This window comes from Borostomias antarcticus, assembly GCF_949987555.1.
Source record: "Borostomias antarcticus genome assembly, chromosome: 16".
NCBI lineage: Eukaryota > Metazoa > Chordata > Actinopteri > Stomiiformes > Stomiidae > Borostomias > Borostomias antarcticus.
In genome coordinates this window covers 19,404,317-19,427,797 of record NC_140249.1, presented here as the reverse complement: position 1 = coordinate 19,427,797, position 23,481 = coordinate 19,404,317, and the positions used below count along the sequence as shown (strand labels likewise).

The following is a 23,481-nucleotide window of genomic DNA, read 5'->3' as shown; positions in this document are numbered from 1 at the left end:
ACCTTTACAAACATGTCTGGTGCTAATTCTCCAATTAGATTTTACTAAAAGTAAGCTGAATCGTCCAAACAGTCTACTCAGAAATATCTTTCTGAGTAGACTGTTTGGACGATTCAGCTTACTTTTAGTAAAATCTAATTTTCTTTCAATCTAATACATTGACATTTATTACCTTTTAAAACTCGCGCCCCTGGGACGCAGCATTGTCGAAGTGCGCATGCGCAACGTTGTGCTTAAACAACACAGTAGTAGCTAACTATTCCGGCGTCTATGGATATCATGCGTTTTTTAGCTCAATAATATGGTGGAGGTGAGAAAACCGAAGCAAAACATCACGGAGGAAGCCAGAAAAAGAAAAAGACAATCTGATAACGTTACGACAGTACGACAGTGCACTTACTCGCAGAACCTGTAGGGGCGCAGTTCCGAGAAAACGCTATGTATTGCTTTAACACAAGTGAAGTGACGTGGTAAAAGCAGTAAAGGTATGTTTTAAGATCTCGCTTAAAAGTTACCACGGACTCAGACATTCCCAGGTCCTCTGGCAGGGCATTCCAAAGGCTGGGGGCATAAAAACTGAAGGCTGCCTCCCCATGTCTCTTAGTTCTAGCTCTAGGAACCATTAAAAACGCAGTGCCAGAGGACCTGAGGGACCTACTAGTTGTATATTTTAAAAGCATGTCTGATGTGTATTTAGGTGCATGATTATGTGTGGATTATAGACTAACTAGAAATGGTGCTCAGAGAGCACAGACCTCCGCCCCTGAATGCGTTTCGTTGCCCTGTGCACACCAAAATTGAATGGGTTCTAAATTGGCCCATGCTATACCCCTCCACCGAGTTTCGTGAAAAGCAGTCTGGTAGTTTTTGTGTAATCCTAGTCCAAAAAATGAATGGAGGCGAATGGCCATCTGGGCAATATTCGAGGGGCTTGTGATTCACTGAGGTAAACCTGACTGGAGTGACAGCCAGTGGGGTGGCAGTGCGGTGCACACCGAGCTCTCCCCCCACACACCCTAGTCCAAACCCTGTCTCTTGCACTCTCACACAGATAGCTGGCTTCATTCTAAGTTTTGTTTTCATTTTGTGTAATCCTAGTCCAAAAATGACTGGAGGTGAATGGGTGGCTTTATTTTGCCGGTTCTGTGGTGCCCCCCTCGGATCACAGCTGACGGGGGGCAGTGCGGTGCACTCCGGACTCTCCCCCCGCACACCTCAGTCCAAACCCTGTGTCTCTAGCACCCCCACACGGGGAGCTGGTTAAGTTTTGTTTTCATTCGTGGATCCGGCCCGTGATTCAGATCTGTTCCAAAATTTAATGGGTTCTAAGGTGGCCCATGATACACCCCTTCACAGAGTTTCATAAAAATCAGTTTGGTAGTTTTTTCGTAATCATAGTGCAAAAAATGAATGGAAGTGAATAGGAAGTCCGGCTGTGTTTGGGCGGCCCGTGGACCTGACCCGTGATTCGGATCCACTCCAAAATTTAAGAGGTTGTAAGTTGGCCCATGCTACACCCCTCCACCAAGTTTCATGAAATCCAGTTTTGCAGTTTTTGCGTAATCCTGGTTCAAAGACCCGCGCTTCGGATCCACTCCAAAATGTAAGGGTTTTTTAGTGGGACCATGCTACACCCTTCCACCGCGTTTTGTGAAAATCGGTCCAGTCGTTTTTGCATGATCCTGCTAACAAACGCACCCACGCCACCAAAGACATAACCTCTCGCCCTGCGCTGTTGCTGGGGCAGAGCTAATAAGAGAATCTTACAATCTATTCTAAAACTGACAGGGAACCAATGTCGTGGTTTTAAAACTGGTTTGATGTGAACCTTCCTTCTGGTCTTTGTAAGCACACGTGCATTTTGAATTAGCTGGAGTTGACTAATCGCTTTTTGTGTCAGCAATACATTCTATAAAACTGTCAACTGAGCTGTAGTGGTGTCACAGAAATGTAGAGCTGGCTGTCATCAGCATAGCTACAGTATGGTAGCTAATGTTGTTCCTTCTCATGACATCACGTAGGGGTAACAGTTGTTCATATATACCCTTATTAGATGGAAGACTTGAAATGGGTGGGCTCCTATGCTCTAGGGCTGGGTATTGGCAAGGACCTCACGATATGATACATACGTACAGTATCACAATATATGGGTCACAATATGATTGTATCATGGTACATTGCAATATGATATGTAATAATTTATTTTATTTTATTTTTTGCAATTCTCAACTGAATGGATTTTTTTGCACAGCCATGCTATGCTCCCATGTGAACTCTGCTGTCTCTGGTTGTTGAAGTTTGAGGAGGCTACAGGTGCCCTGCCAGACCCAAGCCTGCCCCTTGCCCACCAGCTGGACTTTGCTCTGGGGAAAATCAAAGAGCACATCTGCACCATCTTGGAGACCCAAGCCACCTGCAAAACTCTGGATGAGGTACAGCACTCATCCCACTCCTCAGTCGTTGTCATCTTGTTTTCATACTCCAAGTTAAATTATTAATCCGAATCTTGCATGCAGCAGCAATTCTTCCAAGTCCAAGTACTCCACAGCGATGATTTTGAATAGGCTATGTGCACTCAAATAAACATGGTTGCCCTCAAATAAACACAATCTAATGCCTTGTCATTGATTCATTAGTCCATTCCAGCAAAGCATTTTTTCAACAAATAGATTCTAGATCTCCATTTTCCATGTTGATCGCTGCCAGCAACTAGATAGCTAATGTGACATGATTGTGATTGACTAGCCTTGCGTCATCAGGCTCTTCCAGGGTAACAGCCAGGTGAATGGCGGGACAATCATGACAAGTTTAGATTGGATAAACTATCCCAATGTTAAAAAGTCTTTGGGAATCGTAATGTTAGCTAGTTGGGAGCTGGCTTACCCTGCGCCCACTTTTAAGCATTTTGACAAATCACAGGTTAGTTTACATCTCGACAGATCACAACATTTTTTGGAGTTCTGTATGTGTGGGCTAATTTAATTGGTTGATTTTTCATTTGTCTTGACTTCCGTAAGCCAGAAGTCTTTTAGCTGGCCACTATGTTAGTGGATGAGCTAGTTAGACTGCTGTCAATGTGGACTGTTTATTTTCATCAGCCCTGTTGGGGGTGACGGAGCACTGCCAAAACACAGAGGAAAATGAAGCGATAGGGCAGTTAAGACACAATTAAGTCAAAAACAGTCTGAAACAAAGGCACCATATGTGTATGCCAGGCTTAGCCTGGCTTATAGAAGAAAACACCACTGCTGGGTGGGGGACAATTATCATTTTCCCCAGATATTCACTGTATGCACAACTCCAGTACTTCCTGAAATTAGACATGCTTCTCTATTTCCTGTCTCACACTATTGGATGAAATGATTATTCAGGTGTGCCTGATCATTGTGCGTCAGTCAGGCACACCTGATTAATCACTTCATCCAATAGTGTAGGACAGGAAATAGAGAAGCATGTCTAATTCCAGGAAGTACTGGCGTTGTGCAATTGGCTAATACTTGACCTGGTGGAAATCACCACACTTCCTCCTCCCTCATGCAGAGGCTGAAGGAGAAAGAGGCGTCCCTGTGGAAGGCAGAGCAGAATGTCCTGTCCAGGGACAAGGTCATCAATGAGCTGCGCCTCCGCCTCCCCGCTGCCGCAGACAGGGAGAGGCTCCTGGCTGACCTCTCGAAGCGTGAGGAGGACCAATCGGAAAGACAGCCCGCCCTCAAGGTGGCCCACCAGACCATCAACAACCTCCAGGGTCGTCTGGACCAGAAAGAGGAGGTGCTCAAGAAGTATCAGAACCTGCTAGCTAGAGCTAGACAGGTACGTCCATGGTCTGTGTGTGTGTGTGTGTGTGTGTGTGTGTGTGTGTGTGTGTGTGTGTGTGTTTACTGTGTATGCATCATTCTAATGGCTCTGTCCTTTCTCTCTCCCTAGGAGCAGGAGGAAATTACCAAGAGACATGAGGAGGAAGTGCGGATCCTGCATCAGAAGCTGGACTTACACACTGATACCTCACTGGACTTCTTCAAACAGACCGCACTGGTAAGCATGTCACCCTCTGTTTGGAGTGATGGTTTCTTCCTTCCAAGGCGACAGACTACTGTTTGAAACAAAGTACTATTCACCTCAGTATTATGCTAATTTTTGAATGAGCAAAGTGAGTGCATAATGTAGGGTTGTCCCCGACTGAATTTTGTGAGTCGAATCGGATTTGCTTATTCAAACCCTAACATGATTGTGGGGTAACATTGTAACATGGGGTAACACGATAACATGGACATGATTGTGTTACTACTAGATTAGATGATTCCTTCCTCCTTTTTTTCCCCATATGTCTAAATTAGGCTGAGGGGAGACCGCGGAAGCATACTACAACTGTCAAACTAACTCAAATTTGCTGGCAGCACAATAAAAGACGCCTATTTTTCTTACTAAACATGAATCATCTAGCCCCTATTTCCCCTCTACTTCAGATGCCTACATGTTTTTATGCAGTGTTTCCCATAGCCTACAGTAGGGTTGGGCGATTTGACCTCCTGAACTGCGCATTTGAAAATGGGCTCTAATAGGCTCATGCGCTGGGCAGCAGACAACCAGGAAATGTTTTGGTTGTCACTGAGGCATTTTCGCAGACTTTTCAGTCTGTCTATTGGGGGATTTTTTTTTCCCAGTGGATATCTTAGTTAATACAAGAAGATTGATCTAGGAAAGCAGTTTTGAGTTGTGATGATGCATGTGGAAATGCATGTGATTGCTGGCGCACAGTAGGCTAGGCGCACAGCAGAGGGGAGAAGGATTCCCTGCCTTCTTCCCTCTGCTATATCAGTCTTAAGTCTCCTTTTACTACACAACAAATAGCTACAGTTCAGTAATAGCTTAGGTCTAAAACGAATGATTGGCCTGTCCTATATAAATCACAACGCAGGTGAGTGGTCTTAGCCCACCAGCTTGACAGTGGAGACGAAAAACGACTGCTTGACCTTAAGAATCTGTCGACTTAAGGGTCTCCGACTGATGATTTGACTCATCGACTTTCAGGGGGCAGCCCTAGCCTAATGACACATTACCCTTGGCCTTGGGGAAACCAATCCGTGAATCGAGTTTGAACCACTCTCTCTCTCTTTTTCTCTCTCTCTCTATCTGTCTCTCTCTGGCATCTTCAGGAACTGATGAAGAAGCCCATCATCACTGTTCCAACCACCAAGCACCTGGTGCGCCTGGCAGAGATGGAGCAGACGGTGGTGGAGCAGGACAGCTCTCTCTCATCCCTCGCCGACAAGCTGAAGGCAGTCAGCAGTGAGCTGGACCGCCAGAGAGCCGCCGCCGTCACGCAGGCCAGGGAGCATGCGGCCGAAAGGTCAAAGTTAGTATCTCCACCAAGATACAAGGTTCTCAGTGAGATATTTGCTACTTTTCAGTCACGGCCACTTTTCCAATGGCAAGTCTAACAAGATCCGGACATTGTAAGAGAGATGTGCTTCTCTCATGTTTAGACATAATTTATACCATACATTGTTAGTGTTAACTATTTAGGAGTTCTTGGACCATACACCCTCACAGTTGTGCCTTTGAAATTGCCTGGGTTTAGCCTGAGCTGAGTTTAAGCTGAACTGAACTGCTCCAGGCTGGAAGAGTGCCATGCGGCCCAGATGAAGGCTCTGTTGGGAGAGGCTGAGGAGCAGAGGGTCCAGTCGACGCAGATGGAGAAGGAGCTCCACTACCTCCGGACCGAGCTGGAGGCCCAGAAAGAGGCCAACATCCGCTCGCCCAGCAACACCATGAAGAACCTGGTGGAGCGATTAAAAGCCCAACTCTGCCAGAAAGAAAAACAGCTAAAGGTATTAGAAGCACTACTTGGACTATTCTATTATAGTGTCCCTCTAATGCATATTGTGTTGCCACTGTGTATGAAAAGCGCTATACAAATAAAGTTTTATTTGATTTAATGGCAGATATATTACAGTTCTTGCAGTTTTTGTGTGTGGCTGGCCAGCTGCGCAGCTAGTATAGAGTTTGTCAGGTTATCACTCCCTCCCTTACTCCGGACAATGTTGGCCTGCATTTCTCTGTTGGCACCACAAGAGGCAGTAGTCCCAGCACACCAAAATCAAGAAGGACACCAAAATCAACCCACCGATCTCCACTGCACAAGTAGCGTAGTGGTCAGAGCATTGGACTCCCACCCGGGAGACCGGGGTTCAAACCCGGTGGGGATGACTTTATGGGACTATACCCTAAACCTCCACACGTTCATCCTTTCACTTCAACCTTTTTATCCCTTAACTAAATTCCACAAGTAGAGTAGTGGTCAGAGCATTGGACTCCCACACGGGACATTCTCAGAGATTACCGTCTATGCTGAGCGAAATTCCTCTAGTCTATATGTAGCTAAACAAACGCTGTTGTTTACGTTTTAAACATCCAGTGGACTTCCGTTTCCCCCTTAATGATAGTGGTCAGAGCATTGGACTCCCACCCAGGAGACCGGGGTTCAAGACTTCATGACTTTATGTTATCATCAGTGTAACTGCTTACTACTTACTACTTACCGCTACCATTAATGTTATGGAAGCTGCTGCTAGTTGTTGTGAGCTCATGAGCTAACTGGCTATCCCGCTCTTATTGTGCTGGATTAGCATTGGAAGCATTGGAACTGATGTGTCCAGGCGAAAGGACCTATCTTAATTTATCAGACATTATTTCATGTCATTTCAATTCACAGCTATTTCAGTGGCATGGCTAGCTTCCGTCCTACCAGTCCTGAACAGAAACAAGCCAGCCACGCACAAAGACCAGGCTGAAACTGGCCTGGTTACCTTCGATATAATTTAAATAGTCAGCATTCAATTTCAAAGACATGAGCGTTGTCATCTTATCTTTCTTTCTCTCTCTTCATTGTCATCTCTCTCTTCTCTTCCTCGCTCTCGTTCTTTCAGGCTCTCAGTAAAGCCCTGTTAGAGCTTAGGGCCGAAATGACGTCCCACGCTGAGCAGCAGATCATATCTAACGCAGCCCACAAAGAGGAGAGTCTCAACATCCAGATGCTTGTGGACAAGCACACTAAAGACCTGAAGGTAACAACCAAGAATGCCAGTCATCCACTGGCACGCACACCCGCTCACACAATCAATGAAAGAGAGCCGCACAATCTCATACCAATCTCGGTATATCCTTTACAGACACATTCAAAGTGGGTAACATGGATGGGTTGTAATTTTAGTCCAGAGTGCTGGAGCTCAACGAGGAGCTCCACGGAGCTAAAGAGTCTGGGAAGGCAGCGAAGGGTCGGGAGAATGGCCTCAGAGAGGAGGTGGAGGGCTTGAATAGGGACCTCCAGAGGAGCCAGAAAGCCCAGAGCCGCCTGCAAGCCGAGAAGGAGGAGCGAGACGAGGAGATCCAGGAGCTCAAACAACAAATCAAAAGGCTCAACAGCGGCATGCAGGTCAGTCTCACACGACCATTCTCTGCACCCACATGTGACATTAACGATTTAGCCTACTAGACACAAGCCTATTGCTATTGGGGTTCAAGACCCGGTGGGGATGACTTAATAAGCTGTGCTTATTAGGGGGCTGTTAAAATGGGCTCTGTCTGTTCGTGCGTCCGTCACACGAGGTGCACTCGAGCCCACCACCGGGGGTGCTACTGCTAGCCTCGTTCATTTTTTTCCATTGCCAATATATATTGCTTTGTACACTAAAAAATATACAGTGTCTCTGTAAAAGTAGTCCATTCTACTCAGGGGCCCTTCTACTTTCTAGATTCACAGTTTAGTGTTTGAGGAGCTTCCTTGCTTTTCTGGTCCTTGTTCTACATATTAGGATTCTCATAGGTTATTGTTGTATTGTACAGGATTGATTAGATGATTCTTGTTTAGATGGTTTGATAATGTTGAATAGAATAGAGTAAATTAGTGATAGTTATGGCCAGGTCATGTAAGTGTCCAAACGTCAGGCTAACATAGTTAGGTCCATAAATATTTGGACATTGACACAACCTTTTGGCTCTGTACCTCACCACAATGGATTGGAAATTAAACATTCAATAGGTGCTTTAAGTGCATACTTTCAGCTTTAACTTGAGGGTATTGACATCCTAAACAGGTGAACAGTGTAGGAATTACAACAAATTTTATATTTTTCACACTTGAAATTAACTCGACCTTTTATCTGCTCCTTGTAAATGAAATAACGAGAGAATAGCACACACTTGGCCATGGAACAGCTGAGCAGCCAATTGTCCAATTACCTTTGGTTCCTTAAAAAGAGGGGGACCATGTATAAAATTGTTATACATGTAATTGTAATTCCCACACCATTCACCTGATTTGGATGTTAAATACCATCAAATTAAAGCTGAAAGTCTTAAAGCACATCTTGATTGATGAAATGATCTTCATTTCAAATCCATTGTGGTGGTGTACAGAGCCAAAATGATGAAAACTGTGAATGTCCAAATATTTATGGACTTAACTGTACATGTACTTGTGATTGGTGTGCCCGTGCTCAGAGTGTAACACGTTTCAGAAACAATGCTTAGAGGCGACAAATGTCTAAAATATATTGGTGGTGGTGTAACTCGTTTTCTCTTGCATCAGAGATATTTTTGTCCGCCATTGTTTTCATGAATGTTTGTCTTTTTGGACGTAACTTTATCACGTTTGCACCGTATTGTATTGTTTGTTTGTTTTTTGTGCGCTCCCATTGAAGTTTGCATCAATGTATTATCCGCAGAGTAAACTTGCAAATTACTACTACATTTTTACACTTGCTTCCACTGCTTCATTGACACAAAGGGGTGATACATGATTGGTGGGGGACAACATGTTTACTATGCACTTGTATGAATTTATATCTAATATAAATGGACAGCTCATGTCTTGGTAGAATACCATTAGTAAAATGATTCTTGGATGTGTGAAATCTGTGTTGAAAAGTGTTTCTGTGTTGTGGAACAGAGTCAGTCTGAGAGTGATGGGAAGGGACCCACAGTGGAGGTGCTGCAGAAGAAAATTGGCAAGTTGGAGTCGGAACTGGAGAGGAGAGTCATTCAAGAGCCAATGGAAAAAAAGATTGTTAAAGATGACAAGGTGAATGCTACTGTACATGCTGGCTCTGCACTTACATGTAGATCAAATGTGTGCTATATTTTAACTACTGAAAATGCTTGTACTATATTATGTATAAAATATAAATGTGTGTATATTATTAAGTACTCTTTTTTTAAGTATGCAAGGTGAAGGTTACTAGATGAATTTAGGTGTACTCATATCTCATTGTTCTATCGTTTCTAGTCTAAAGAAGAACTAGTACGGTGGGAGGAGGGTAAGAGATGGCAGGCAAGGATGGAGAAGGCGAGGAACCTACTGAAGGAGAAAGAGAGAGAGACAGAGTCTCTCTCTAAACAGCTCAGCACCATCAAAGAGATCTATGCCAGGTCAGTAACACACACTACATTAAACTGACTCAAATAAACAGGCGAAGGATCAAATACTAATCCTTATTATTATTATTATTATTATAATATCCTTACATATTTTGTCTCGTGTGTGTACGTGCGTGTGTGTGTGTGTGCGTGCGTGTGTGTGCGTGTGTGTGCGTGTGTGTGTGTGTGTGTGAGTGAAGACTGGAGCAGGAGAGGGCTGCTCTGTTGAAGAAGCTGAGGGGACGCGCTGTGACGGCAGACCAGGTGGTGGGAGCGCGCACCCTGGAGTGTGAGAAGGACGTGGACGAGCTCAGGAGGAGAAACGCAGAGCTGGAGCAAGAGATCCTCACCATAAAGTACATCAACTTTTGAAAATGCTAATTAATAATATGACTATGAATCTAGCTTTATACATCCATCCATCTACCCATCCATCCATCAGATTTGACATGTTTAATCTTTCAAAGGGCAGTTTTAGAACATTTTTCAACGTTTTCAACATTTCAAATTAGCAGTCACAAAACAATTCAACTGCTTAAAACCGTCTCAGCTGTTGTATGTGAGCCCGGCTTTAAAGCACCTGTTGGTCCCGGTCAGACAGCAGCAGGCGTTACCTCGAGACGCTGCCATTGAGGACATGAACCTGAGAAACCGATACCTGGAGGAGAGGCTTCACTTCTTTGAAAACCAGATGTCCAAGGAGCCTACCTCCAGACCCTCTGTGAGTACACACACGCACACACACAGACACACACACACACACCTGTTTGATCTGTTGGCTTTCTGCAGCCTTTGATCTATATCTGTCTGGCTTCCATCTACATTGCATTTCAGTGAAGCTTTGAAAAGTCGTTTTTTCTGTTGGCTCATTATCTCTGTACCTCCCTTTAATTCATCGTGCTTTTCTACTCTCTTTTCCTCCTCTTCCATTGCATGCCGTAATACCACCAAATGCATGATGAAGGGCAAATGTACAGCCGCCCCATCTCTTAGAGGGATTCGTTCTTGTACCTTTGATGTAGGGGACAGCCCAATCATTGAGAATGTTGCCAGCGTAACCAGTGAGAGTGTAGTGTCACTAGTAGATGTCATCTCGACCCAGACATTGCTAGCTGATCGTCCGTCGGGTCAGCAGGGTGGTCCAAAACCAAACCAAGAGTATAAAGAAACGGAATATACCAAGAGTATAAAAAAACTACAAAACGACACAGATGAGGATGTTACTGAGGCTGAGCCAGAAAGGCCGAGCGGGACAGGAAGCAGGCAGCTTGACAGGACCAAGGAGACAGGAGAGAGAGGTAAAGATAGAGACAGACATCACAGCCAAACAGACGAGACCAACGAGGGGGCCGAGCAGAAGAACACAGGGAAAGATGGTGGAGATTCAGAGAATATCACCCCGGGCCCGAATGCTACTGAGCAAGAGGATACCACTACTGAAGAGAGTATCCATGCAACACAGCATCTCCCTGGAGCTTCAGGGCTGGATAGTAGTGAATCCCAAAAGAGCAACACTGAACCCCCTAAATCCCAGAGCCCCAAGGGGAGTGAGCCATCGGGAAGACCTGAATCCGAAAAACTATCTTTGGATACAGGTGTGGTGACAACAGGTACAGATGCAGAAGACAAAGTTGATGTTTGTGGGGGAGAAGGTGGTCATATAGAGGACGTTGGCGGAAACGAGGCAGAAGGTGACGAGGCCGCTGAGCAAACCGTTGTGAAGGAAGAGGAAGTGGAGAAGTCCACAGGACCAGAGGAGGCGCCTGGCACGGAGAAACCAGAGGAGTCCTTCGTAACGGAGCCGGACGGCGAGCCCAGCGCCGTCCTCAGTGAGAGTTCACCGATCAGAGACCTCGGCGACACCGACGCCACAGATAGCGAGCTTGAATTATTGGAAAGCCTCTGCAGTCGCATGGACTCTGAGGTCATCGTCGACAAGAGCAAGCAAAAAGAAAAATCTAAATCTCTCAAGGTATCAATGGATGTACCGCTGTCTCTATAAAAACGCTAGTGTGATACTGTGGTGGTAGCACTAGCAGTGAGAGTGCTGTGTCTGGAAGTGCAGTAGCACTAGCAGTGAGAGTGCTGTGTCTGTACCTGCGGCGATTAGCTTGATAGCATTTTCTTGTATGTTGTGTGGTGACCTTGTATTTACAGTTCTCCTTCCATCTCATAATCTCCATTTGATTAGCTCTTTGTGTCATTGTAATTTTTGTATAAACTAGTGCAGTTCCCGTTCAAAATGGGCCTTTTTCGGAACAGGCCGATTGCTCGCAGCTTTCTCAAGAACCGCTCATTCAAACAACTTCACACTCGGCACTGCGCTTCCTTGGGTCCTGAGCGATAAAACCGCTGAATTTCACACATACTTCATAATGTGCCCGGTTCTCGAGAAAATCGGAACACGGACACATACCGAGACACCTTCCATGTTAATATGATGATGATGTAAGGTCTGTTTGCCTTCTTTCTCCTCTAGACTTCGGGACGAGGCTCTGGCACCCCTTCCCAGAAGGAGCACGAGCTGCAGAGAGAAAACCTGAAGCTCTCCTCAGAAAACCTGGAGCTTCGCTTTCAGGTGGAGCAGGCGAACAAGGACCTGCCCAGGCTCAGGGTAAAACCACAGCCCAGACAGAACCCGCCTAGACCCCTCCTCACTTGAACACAGTCTTGATAAGACCACCTCTGACCCCTTAGAATAAGACTGAAGACCGTCTGCCTATAAAGGTTTGTTTAGATGTTTGTATTCCTGCTCGTCCACCTCTCCTCTGTCTTGCTGACAGGAGCAGGTTGCAGACCTCAGAGAGATGTGCAGCGCTCTGAAGAAGGACAAGGCTGAGGTGGAGAAACGGCTGGGCCACATACGTGGAGTAGGTCTTCCTTTTTTCATTTACCCAGGACCTTTTCAGACACAGATAACAGAATTGACAGATTACTGCAAATTACAGTTGGAATAAATCATCCAGTAAGGCTGTAAATTAGTCTCTATGGAACTAACTATGGATAACTACTAGCCTGAGTTTTACCCCTTTGTGTCCAGGCGGGTCGCAGCGGTAAAACAGTGCCAGAGCTGGAGAAGACCATTGGATTGATGAAGAAGGTAGTGGAGAGGGTGCAGAGGGAGAACGAGGCACTGAAGAAAACCTCTGCAACTCTAACACAGGATCAGTTGACAGCTCTGAAGCGAGCGCATGAGAAACTCAAGGTTAACAACACTGACAGTGGACTGATGATCGGTGACAATGTTGACTGATGAATATTATTGCGTTGCGATTGCACATCTTTTTTGTTAAAATGATTGTCCGTGATCTAGTTGTGTGTTGTCATAGTATGGGAAATTATGTGTCTTATGTATATAATGCATGTATTTACTTCTCAAGTCTAATTAATTGGACTTCTCACTGCCCTATCTGTCATTGGTCCACTTGCTCCACATTGTTTCTAGATTGATCACGAGAAGCTCAAGGAACAAGCAGAAGCACAACTGAGCTCCAGACTGGAGTCCAAAACCAGAGGAGTGGAGAAAATAGTGACAGAAAACGAAAGTTTACGCAAAGAGATTAAAAGGGTAAAAGTATTGTGCGGATTCAAAATTTAAGTTGGAGCTACAGTACGTCAGACACAGCTGCCATTTTAAAACATTGTTCATGCAGGAGACAGAGGCTGCAGAGAGGCTTAGGTTGACTAAGACTAGCCTGGAAGTCACCAACGACAGACTGGAGGCTGAGCTTGAGGAAACCAAGCAAAGGCTACTGGCCGCGCAGTCCAAGACAATCCCAGAGCGGGCAGACAGTAAGGCCTGGAAGTCAACTGTGGTAACAAGGTACAAGACTTGTTTAAAGTAACCCATCAAACCATTTAGAAATTTTACCAAATAGCCTGTATAGATGATACTAGCCTGTATATCTAAATTTGACATTCTACCCTCTGGTCAACCAAACAGGTGTATAAAACCGTAAGAAGGCGTTTCGTTTGAGATTTAACTTGCATACTGTAGTTGGTTATTTGATTGCAATTCCAATGCCTTTCTGATTGTTCAAATGACAGAGGGAATTTATTGATTTATTGTTTAACTGAAATTAAAGGATGAGTTCATATTTTTGACTTTAGGGCCTATTCTCGGTAGGGTTGGGCATCGTTTGGATTTTAACGATTCTGATTCCGATTCCGATTCTTCTTTTCGATTCCGGTTCTTAACGATTCTCGATTCCGATTCTTTGATGGGTGGGGTCAAAACAGGCTGCACGCTTATTTCACAGAAGAAACATTTATTTGTTATAACCTTTGAAAACAAGTCATTCAAAATTCATTTCATACAGTTGAACCTGTGAATTCACATAGTTTAATTTGGTGTGTGTGACAGTGAATCTGTGTGTGAAAGAGTGAATAGGGATGCGTCAGCTGTGTGTGTGTGTGTGTGTGTGTGTGTGTGTGTGTGCGACCCTTCTCTCTACCCACAACCCCCCTCTCTCTACCCACAACTCCCCTCTCCAATCCTGCCAATCCCTTGAGACAACCTGCATCTCCCAGAATGGGAGAATCTTTTCAAAACCTCCACACCCCCTCCCTCTCCCTCCATCCCTCTTTTCTCCTTGCGTCCCTCCACCTTCTCCTCTCCCTTCATCCCTCTCCATCCTCTCCTCTCCCTTCATCCTGTCCTCCTCTCCTCTCCCTGCATCCCTCCATCCTCTCCTTTCCTCTCCCTCCATCCCTCATCCCTCCCCTCTCCTCCTCCCCCTCCATCCCACCATCCTCTACTCTCATCCATCCCTCTCCTCTCCCTGCATCCCTCCCCCCTCCCTCACCTCTCCCTCCAGGCAAACACAAAAACAAACATAACGTTACTGTTACTTTAGGTCAGGGTGGTGAGTAGCTAGCTAGCTAGAGCTAGCTATCTTAGCTAGCTAGTTGAGCTAGCTAGCTAGAGTTAGAGCTAGCCTAGCTATCTTAGCTAGCTAGTTTAGCTCTATTCTTATGTTTGCTTACCTAAATGTCGGTGCCTCGACATCTGAGAAGGGGTGCAGCCGTTTTACCACATAAGCTGTCACTTTTCTGTGACACTCTTCAACTTTCTCCACTGGCATCTTTCCCTTTGCCGCCAAGGTGAATGGCGTGTCACGTCGTGGATTAGCACTAGCAGCAGTAATGCCAGCCTGGCTACTAGCAATCTGCGGAAGTTCATCTACGAAAAAATACATTACAGTATTTGCATTTGGCCAGTTCGGTCTAGTATAATTTGTTTGCTGTCTCGCTGTTGACAATAAGACAAACGTTAGTGCTATTTAATTTTCACTGACCCGATTGCGACGACGAGGTGCTGGCTGTTGGCTCGTTGACTGAGGACGAGGCGGGAGAGACGGAGGGAGACCGGGCAACGCATCAAACATGGTACATTTGTTGATTTTTATGCCATGCAAGCGCAGGTGTTTCATCAGATAAGTTGTGCATCCTCCCTTGCACGAAATAAACTTCTCACAGGTGTTGCACTGGGCCGACTCATCATTCCTCTGAGAACGGCTCTACATTCAAATCGCAAAGACGGAAACTACTTCTTCGTTGGTTTTTCTGGCGGACTGCAAACCAAAGGCAAACGCGCAAGCCACCAACACGGAAACTGAAATTAGCGCAAGTGAAATTTGTTTAGGAACCGATAAGAAGAATCGAAATTAAAATATATAAACGATTCCTTTGGAATCGGAATTTTAGAACCGGTTCCAATTTGGTCCCGGTTCTCGATGCCCAACCCTAATTCTCGGTCTCTTTTACATGAACCTGACACGTTGAGACTATAATTTCCCTGATTGCCTCAGTATTGAGCTAGCTACAGTTGTTCTGCAGGCGCACACTCTGCTACAATGGAAATCAATGGGGCCAGTGAGACGTTGCTCTTCAAGCAGCTCTCCCGCTCTCTACAACAAGATAGTGCAGAAGTGAAAGCAGTGAAAAAAGAAATAGTTCATTTTCAAATGGAACTTTTGTTTCAACATTCGGTTTGTGATTGCTACATTTCACAGGAGAGCATACTGAGACTGGTAAGATTAATTAACTAATTCATTAACATTAATTAATGTGCTTCCCATCTCGAATAAGCACATTTATCGTACTTTTCACTTTCACTGGCCCTGTTGAGTTCCATTGTAGACGAGTGGGCGCCTGCAGAACAGCTGTAGCTACAGTACCCAGTCAATACTGAGGCCATCAGGGAAATTATCAGGTTCATGTAAGACTGAGAATAGTCCGCGAAGTCCAAAATACTGAACTCATCCTTAAGTATTTAATTTAGTAAATTTGGTGTATTTTGACGTCACTTACAGAATTACGAACATTTCAGAGTCCCGAACGACCCTCATTCCTGATGTGTTCGGATCTCCAAGGTTCTACTGTACTCACGTTTGCTCAGAACCCGGAGAGAAATGTTTCTTGGTCTGGTAGACTGCCAAGCTTCTGTAGTAGTGAAGCTTTTAACAAAATGGCTGAGCGAAGACTGGTTTCTGTCCCTCAGAATGTTTGAGAATAAGATGAAGGAGTTGGAGAAGGACAACTCCCAGAAGACCTCCAGGCTCTTGGAGCTGAAGCAGCAGCTACGGCAGAGCAGTGAGAGGGAGGAAAGAGCACAGCATGCTTTCAGAACACTTGAAGACCAGGTAAACCATTATTCTCCGTCCTTACGGTTTCGTTTGAGATTAAGACAGCAGTGCAGTAGTTCTCCATAGTGGCGAAAACATTTCGGGTTCTCATTCCCAAGGTGGAGATGCTGAAAAAGTTTCCCACTGGGGCAAAGACAGATGCAGGCCTTGCCAAAGAGCTCCAGTCAATGAGGTGAAAACACTTAACATGCACACTTTTCATTTAGGACAAAATGCAATGTACTACTGTACATTGTACTACTGAAAATGTGTTACTCAACTGACATTTGATGGCCCTACACTTTTTTTTAAATAAAAGTCATGTTTATTTCCTATGTCTTAGATTGACCAACAGCCAGTTGGAGAGAGAGAAGGTAGACCTGGAGAAGAGGCTCGGTGAATACAGTGAGCAGTATGGGACCACCTCTGATGACTCTGGTGGGCCAGGTGAGACATGCCACAGTATTGTGACCCCTTTGACCATTTTGAGATATTACAACTGGTGGATGTGCATATGTCCGTTTACTGGCCATTTCAGTGTCTTCCTGTATGAACTGAGGAGTAAGTTGTTGGCGGTGCCTAAGCACGTACAGTACACTATAGTGAAGGTGACAGTATGTTCTGTTCTTTAGTGAAGTAACCCTTTCATACACATGACCTCCATGCTCTATCCATTATGTTGTGTTCCTGCAGTTTATACTGTATTTACTGTAAGTGCTGGACGAGCCATTGTGGATGGCTCAATTAAGCTATTGGAGCTTTAACCAAGCTGTCATTAGTAGAAGTTAACACACTATCCTTTTGTTTTCAGGGTATAAAAAGATACAAAATCTTCTGAAGGCAACTGATAAAGAGAAAAGTCTGTTGCAGGTATTTTATCAATTCCAAAACTTTCAATAAAAAGTTTATTTTTATTATTTTCATGACAAGATAATTTACTTGCCCTCATATTTTCAGGCTGAAGTGAAAAAGATGCAGAAAGAACTGGAGAACTTTGACCCAACATTTTTCGAGGAAATCGAAGACCTGAAATTTAATTACAATTTAGAGGTGAAGAAAAACATTCTTCTGGAAGAACAGCTGAAGAAGGTGTGTGAGCGGTTTGGTGTTGCGGCTGACATCCCAACCAGTGTGTCCATCAGCTAACATAGGATGTAAGTGCTTTTTAAAGCAGTAGGCCTTTTTACACCTGTAGTTTTGCACTATATCAGAAGTCAAGTTGACGTTTAGCTCTTGAATGTGGAGCTGACCATGGTGTAGCTGATTGAAGTAGTGGTGTTGCCTACTCTACTTGTTACAGAGATGGTTTGATTATTTAGTTCACACAGTCAAGCATTTGAGTAAAGTTTGCAATTTTTACCAAATGTTCACTTTCTCTCTTCTTATACAGTCAATTGTTCACTTTCTCCCTCATTATTCAAGTCTTTGCTTGAATAAAACTATTTTGATTGAATAAAGCTACTTTTACAATGCAGTCGCTGCTCCACCATGCCTTTGACAACCAGCTGGTTGTTAGCCTCTGTCTCCAGTGTCCCTCTGGCTACCAGATGCTGCTGCAGATTGCATTAGCTAACACAATTAGCACAAACAAAGAAGGGTTTAATGTACAGTAGGTGGTTTTATGTAGTTGGTTTATAGATAGTCTGTCGTGTAATTTGTCCCTTACACGGGGGGCTGGAAAGAGGCGTCGAGATTCGAGTTCCCAATTCTTTACTTTAATTAGAAAACAAGCAGATTTCGAACTGGGAAAACACAAGAAACACAAGGAACACAATTACAGTCACATCAGGGATCAATTGGGGGGAAACAATCAAGGGGGGAACACGAATAGCAACCAACGCACCAATTCCTAATTTCAACCGCCTCCCCCGAAATCCAGGTGAGAAAGACCTGAGGACCCTGCTCGGTGTGTTCCTGCCCCTAAGCCCCCTTCTCGGCAACAGCCAATCCCAGCGCTCTTAGACGACAGAGCTCCCCTGAACGCGCAGTAAACCGCACACCTCCCACTTGGTCCCCTGGTCTCCAGACCCAAGGGGACCACAAAAACCACCGCCATCATACGTCCGCGGGCCCGCCATCCTGTTCCTCCACGGGAATGAGCACCACGAGCCTCCGCACGTCCCTGCTGAGTACGACGGAGGGTCCCCGTCCTTCGGTAGTCCCCGCCCTCGGACGAGCGTGCCCGGACGCGGGGTAGCTGGGGCACACCTTCACCATGGCATCCCTGACGACCCCCTCCTTGTCGGGAGTCACTTCCAAGACCCGCCCGAGTCTAAACTGACCCCTCAGGGCATTCTGGTCGGCCAACCAGACCAGGTCTCCCACCGCCACATTTCGGGCTTTCCTGTGCCACTTGGGCCTGATGAACAGACTCGGCCCGGCCAGTTGGCTCCACCGCAACCAGAACCTGTTCACCTCGGCCTGCACCGCCCTCAATCTCACAAAGGGGTAGGTCGTGGGCTCGAACCCCCGCATGTCTCCTTCGGGCCCGGCCCTTCCCAGCAGCAAGGAGTTGGGAGTGATGACCTCCACTGCGTCATCCCGCATCTGGACCCTGGCGCCGATAGGCCTCTCATTTGCCAGGTTGGCCGCAAGGAAGAGCACCGTCTGGAACTCCAGCCCTGTGAGGTTTCCATCCCCTCCGATGCTGCCCAGCGCCCGCTTAATCACCCGGACTGCCGCCTCAGCCGCGCCATTCCGATGGGGAGAGTCGGGCGGATGGAGCGCCCAGGCCCACTCGGTTCCGTGCTCAGCGGCTTCGGCCGTCACCCTGTCCTTATTTATCCCTCCCAGGAATCCGTAGATCTCCTTCAAGACCGGCCGGGCCCCTATGAAGTTCGTCCCCTGGTCCGACCAGATCTTCTTGGGGTGCCCACGGAGCGCGGTGAACCTCTGGTAGCAGCCCAGGAAACTCTCTGTGGACAGGCTCTCCACCATATCCGCGTGCATTGCTCGTGAGGCCATGCAAGCGAACACCACGCCCCACACTTTCATTCCGGACCTCCTCTTCACCACGTCCTTGACAGTGTACGGGCCAAAGAGGTCCACGGAGGTGAACGCGAAAGGAGCGGCTGGCTCGGTCCGTTCAAGGGGGAGACTACTCATGACCTGCTTGCACGCCTTCGCCCTGGTCTTTCGACAGGGGACGCAGGAGTCGGCAACTTTCCACGCAGCCCGCTGACCTTGCACCACCCAGGCCTTCCCTCTCATCCGCAGAAGGGTCCCGGCCGTGCCCTCGTGATTTGCTCTGTGAGCCTCGCGGGCCAACAGGGTGCTGACCCATGCTCCGTAGGGGATCAGCGGCACTCCTACTTCGCCCGCTCCCACGCCTCGGACCCTTCCATAGCACCTTAGCAGTCCAGTCCCGGCGTCCTTGGCCACCACCAGCCGACTCAGCGTGGATTCGGGGAAGACGACTCCTTTTTGGGCCGCCAGACACAACTCCTGGAACGCGGCTCTCAGCTCCCACGCGCTCAGCGCGGGCGCCTCCTTAGGCTTCCTCTCGAGCTTGGCCTCCCACTTTTCTCTCTTTGCGGCTCCTCTGCGATCCAACCACCTCCTCACGACCCGCCTGAGCCAACCGAGCGCCCCACACAGCCCACGCAGGGTGCTGAACTTCTCCGGCTTGATCAGTTCAACTATACTCGCGCCCCACAGCCCCTCCTCGCCCCTTTCTCCTGAGGCGGTCGTCTCTCTCTTTTCTTCGGGGGAGCTAGGGGCCTCACCCTCTCTTCCTGCCGCGGCCCCGGGACTTAGCGCCTTCCGCGCCTGGGCGCGAGTGAGGACCGCTGTGAAGGCCTTTCTCTGGAGCTTGCTCACGGCCTCCCTTGCTTCGGCCGCCACCTACCCCGCGGATTTCATGGGCCACTCATCCACCGGCCCCTCCAAGAACTTGGGCCCCTTCTGCCAGACGGAGTGCTCCCCCAGGTCTTCCGGGGAGCACCCTCGGGTGACGAGGTCGGCGACGTTCAGTTCTCCAGGGATCCACCTCCAGTCAGCTACGGGCCCGGCCCTCTGGATCTCACCGACCCTGTTCGCGAAGAATGTCTGGTACCCGTAGCTCTCCCTCTGGATGGCTCCCAGGATGGTCTGGCTGTCCACGAAGTGGACCCATCTCTCGACCTCCAGCCGGCTCTGCTTCTCCCAGTACTTCTTCAGTCTGGAGGCGAAGACCGCTCCGCAGATTTCAGACTTGACCACGTCGCCTTTCTGGTCCAGGGGCTTCAGTTTGGCCTTTGCCTCGACTAGGCGCGTGACCACCCCGGTGGACGTCTCCCACCTCAGGTAGAGGACGGCTCCGAAAGCGTCGTCGCTCCCATCCGAAAACGTCACTCCCCACGGTTTCCCTTTCCATCCGGATGGGGTCAGGCCCCTCGGGAAACTGACGCGGCTCAGTCGCGCGTACTCCTCGAACAGCAGGATGGCCTCGCCCCGGAGATTCTGGGAGAGGGGGTTGTCCCACGAGCCCTGCCTGGCTTCCTTCCTTCCGGACTCCTGGAACGCCCTTCTCACCAGGATGGCTCCCTTTTCCTTGACGGGGGTCACCAGACCGAGAGGGTCGTAGAGTCCTGCGACTTGGCTCAGGAGCTCACGCCTCGACAAGGGGTCCGGCGTCCTTGCTTTGACCTCCGCCTCTGAGAGGTTGGCCTCCAGCCTCAGCTTCTGCTTCCTCCCGGAGAAGTTGATCGGGGCCCTCAGGAAGAGCTGGTCGCTGCTCACGTGGTACCCGAGGCCGAGGGCCTTGTTGTCTTCTTCTCCGAGCTGATTTGGCAGCACGAGGGTCTCGGCCGCCGGTTCAAGGCTCTTGCCGCCCTGCCCGTTCGGGACGCTCCCACGCCTCCCACTTTGACCGGAGCGGACCCATGGCTTGAGCGAGAAGCCTCCCGCACTGAGTATCTTCTCTACCCCTGCTGTGATCTTGTCAAGCTCCTCTAGATCGTTGTGGGACGTGAGAACGTCGTCCACGTAGCAGTCTTCCTCGATGACCCTCCTCTCCTTGGCCATGTCACGGAACTTCGGCAGGTTGGCCGTCTCCCTCAAAGCCAGTTGCGCGATGCACCCCGCCGGCCTGTCGCCGATGTTCACTCGGGTGACGGCGAAAACTCGGATGTCCTCCTCCGGCGAGTCTCTCCAGAGGAAGCGGTGGAGGTGGACTTCTCGCTCCTTCAGCCACACCGAGTTGTACATCTTGCGGATGTCTCCCACGGCCGCGTGCACCCCGGTTCTGAACCTGAGCGGCACCGCTCGGATCGGGTTCAGGACGTCCGGCCCCTTCAATAGCAGGCTGTTCAGGCTCACTCCCCTGAACTCCTGGCTGCTATTCCAGACGAGGCGCACCGGCGTGGTGAGCGAGTGGGGGTTGAGCGCGACCAGATGACTCACGTACCAGACGGGCCCCTTCCAGGCGTCAATGGCGTCCTTCGTCAGCTCGACGGCTGCTCCTCTTTCCAGGAAGTCGCGGACCTGCTCCGTGTAGGCCGCTTTCCACCGCGCCTCCCTTGCGAGCCGCTTCTCGGTCCTTCGGAACGTCGCTTCCACTACCTTCCTGTTGTCCGGAAGCGAGACCGGATCTTCTACCCAGGGGTACGCCGCATCCCAGTGGGGGGAGTCGCTGTGTCCATCCGATAGGCCCTTCTTGATCTCCTCCAGCTCTTTTTCCTCCACCAGCGACATCTCTTTACCGCCCGGCTGGCACGTCCCGCACCGGCACCCCCCGCACTTGGGCACGCAGGCGGCGCCGATACTGTCCCACCTCAACCACTCCAAGAACTCCACGCCGCTCGTGGCCGCGGTCCTGGCCGTCCTTTCAGGCTCCTCCTCTTCTAGGATCTCCTCGACCCTCTCAGCCGCCGTCCTCAACGAGCGCGCAAAGTGCGTGTTGGACCGGTGGGCAGTCACCTCGACGTCCTCGAGCAGGCCAGGGTGCGTCCCCCCTACGACCTTCCCCAGCGGGCCGTCCCACAGGACCAAGTCACCCACTCTCTTCATCTGCCACGGGGCGAGCCGACCTTCCCGGAGGCTGATTAGGAGTTCGATCTTGTCCGGGCGGACCAACTCCTCCCTCTTGACCCCTGGGAAGAGTATCTGGAGCCGCCCCGGGTCGACGGGTTGGTCCGCGCGGGCGATTGTTTCCAGGCCGTAGCAAGTCAACTCGTGGAGCGTCCAGGAGCGCTCTGGGGTCCGCACCCTGATCTTGAGTTGGTACTTCCTGGTCTTGACCCTCGCCTCCATCGGTCCGACCCCGTGCACGATCAGCGTGACTTTCTCTCCCCTCAGGCGGAGTCTGTTGGCGGCTTGGTGGGTGATGTAGTTGGTGTCGGACGCCAGATCCATCAGGGCCCCGACCGTCTGTCCCCCACCGACGGTGACTTTCATGATCATCATGAGCACCGGGTGCACTCCGGGGCCGCTTCCTCCCGAGAGATCCTCTCCTCCTACATCCGCACGCGCCTCCGCCCTGAGTGTGCGTGCTTCCCTCCACGCCTTCCTCATTGCAGCTACTGCCTTGGGTTCGGTTTGGGTAAGGGCCTTCTCCAGCTGCTCGGGCACCCCCCCTGCCCCCGGGGGACCGCCTCTTCCCTCCTTCTGCCTTCCCCGCTGCTCTCCGCCACCCTTCTCCTCTCCCTCATAAGGGCACAACAGGTGGTGGTGCTCCGGGACCTCGCCTTCCCGGCAGCGTATCCTCTTGCAGATTAACCTGTTGGAGCACCTCCCACTTTCGCCGTGAGAGTCCAGGCACCTCCGGCAGGCGTTGATCCTCTTCGCTGTTTTCTTCCTTTCGACCGGGCCGAGGCTCCTGAACGTCCCGCAGAAATATACCTTCCCCTCGTGATCCCTGCCTCCGCACACGCCGCATGCGTCTCCCTCCGGGCGTGTGCCCGCGGCCCTCGAGTACGCTCCCCGCTCTTCCGACTCGTCTCCATGACCCTCGTCCTCGCTCTCGCCGCTTGCCTCTTCCTCGGGGACCGCTCCCGTGGATCTCGTGAGCGCTTTCTTCTCCCACCTGTTCGTCCTCTCAGGTGCCTCCGACTTCCCCAGAAGCTCCAGCCCTTCGAGGATCGCCTCCTGCTCCTTCAGGAACCCCAGGAGGGCGTCGAAATGGCGTTCCGGAGTGACGCCGTTTGCGCCCTTAAGCCTGAAGGCAAGCCAGCTCTCCTGTAAGCGAGACGGTAGTTTGCTCTCTATGGTTCTGACTGCGAGCGGGTTCTTAATGGCGTCGGTGCTCCCGAGGTCTTTCAGGTCGACCAGAGCCTTCTCCACAGTTTGGATGAGGTCGATAGTTTTCCTGGGCTGACTCCATCTCGCCGCCGGGATTTTTTCCAGCTCCTCGATTATTTGAATCGCGATCGCGGCCTTGTCTCCGAACCGGTTCTCGAGGACCCTGAGCATTTCCTCGGCGGAGTTGTAACTTGAGAGCCTGAGTTCGTCAAGAACCTTCCGC

General features: G+C 49.1%; 1 protein-coding gene across 1 annotated transcript in view; it reads left to right on the top strand.

The window, feature by feature from the left end:
- cep290 (centrosomal protein 290) overlaps positions 1-17,511 on the top strand; it is a 44,070-nt gene extending 26,559 nt beyond the window's left edge. Inside the window, exons 33-53 of the mRNA XM_084451260.1 lie at positions 2,298-2,432; positions 3,541-3,810; positions 3,925-4,032; positions 5,154-5,353; positions 5,615-5,828; positions 6,927-7,064; positions 7,211-7,432; positions 8,948-9,079; positions 9,284-9,426; positions 9,615-9,770; positions 10,012-10,135; positions 11,894-12,028; positions 12,198-12,284; positions 12,455-12,619; positions 12,860-12,982; positions 13,068-13,237; positions 15,917-16,058; positions 16,160-16,233; positions 16,384-16,487; positions 16,852-16,910; positions 16,998-17,511. Of these exons, the coding sequence (XP_084307386.1) occupies positions 2,298-2,432; positions 3,541-3,810; positions 3,925-4,032; positions 5,154-5,353; positions 5,615-5,828; positions 6,927-7,064; positions 7,211-7,432; positions 8,948-9,079; positions 9,284-9,426; positions 9,615-9,770; positions 10,012-10,135; positions 11,894-12,028; positions 12,198-12,284; positions 12,455-12,619; positions 12,860-12,982; positions 13,068-13,237; positions 15,917-16,058; positions 16,160-16,233; positions 16,384-16,487; positions 16,852-16,910; positions 16,998-17,186 (3,090 nt within the window). The 3' untranslated portion in view covers positions 17,187-17,511. The remainder of the gene's footprint in view (positions 1-2,297; positions 2,433-3,540; positions 3,811-3,924; positions 4,033-5,153; positions 5,354-5,614; positions 5,829-6,926; positions 7,065-7,210; positions 7,433-8,947; positions 9,080-9,283; positions 9,427-9,614; positions 9,771-10,011; positions 10,136-11,893; positions 12,029-12,197; positions 12,285-12,454; positions 12,620-12,859; positions 12,983-13,067; positions 13,238-15,916; positions 16,059-16,159; positions 16,234-16,383; positions 16,488-16,851; positions 16,911-16,997) is intronic.
- Positions 17,512-23,481: the final 5,970 nt, after the last annotated feature.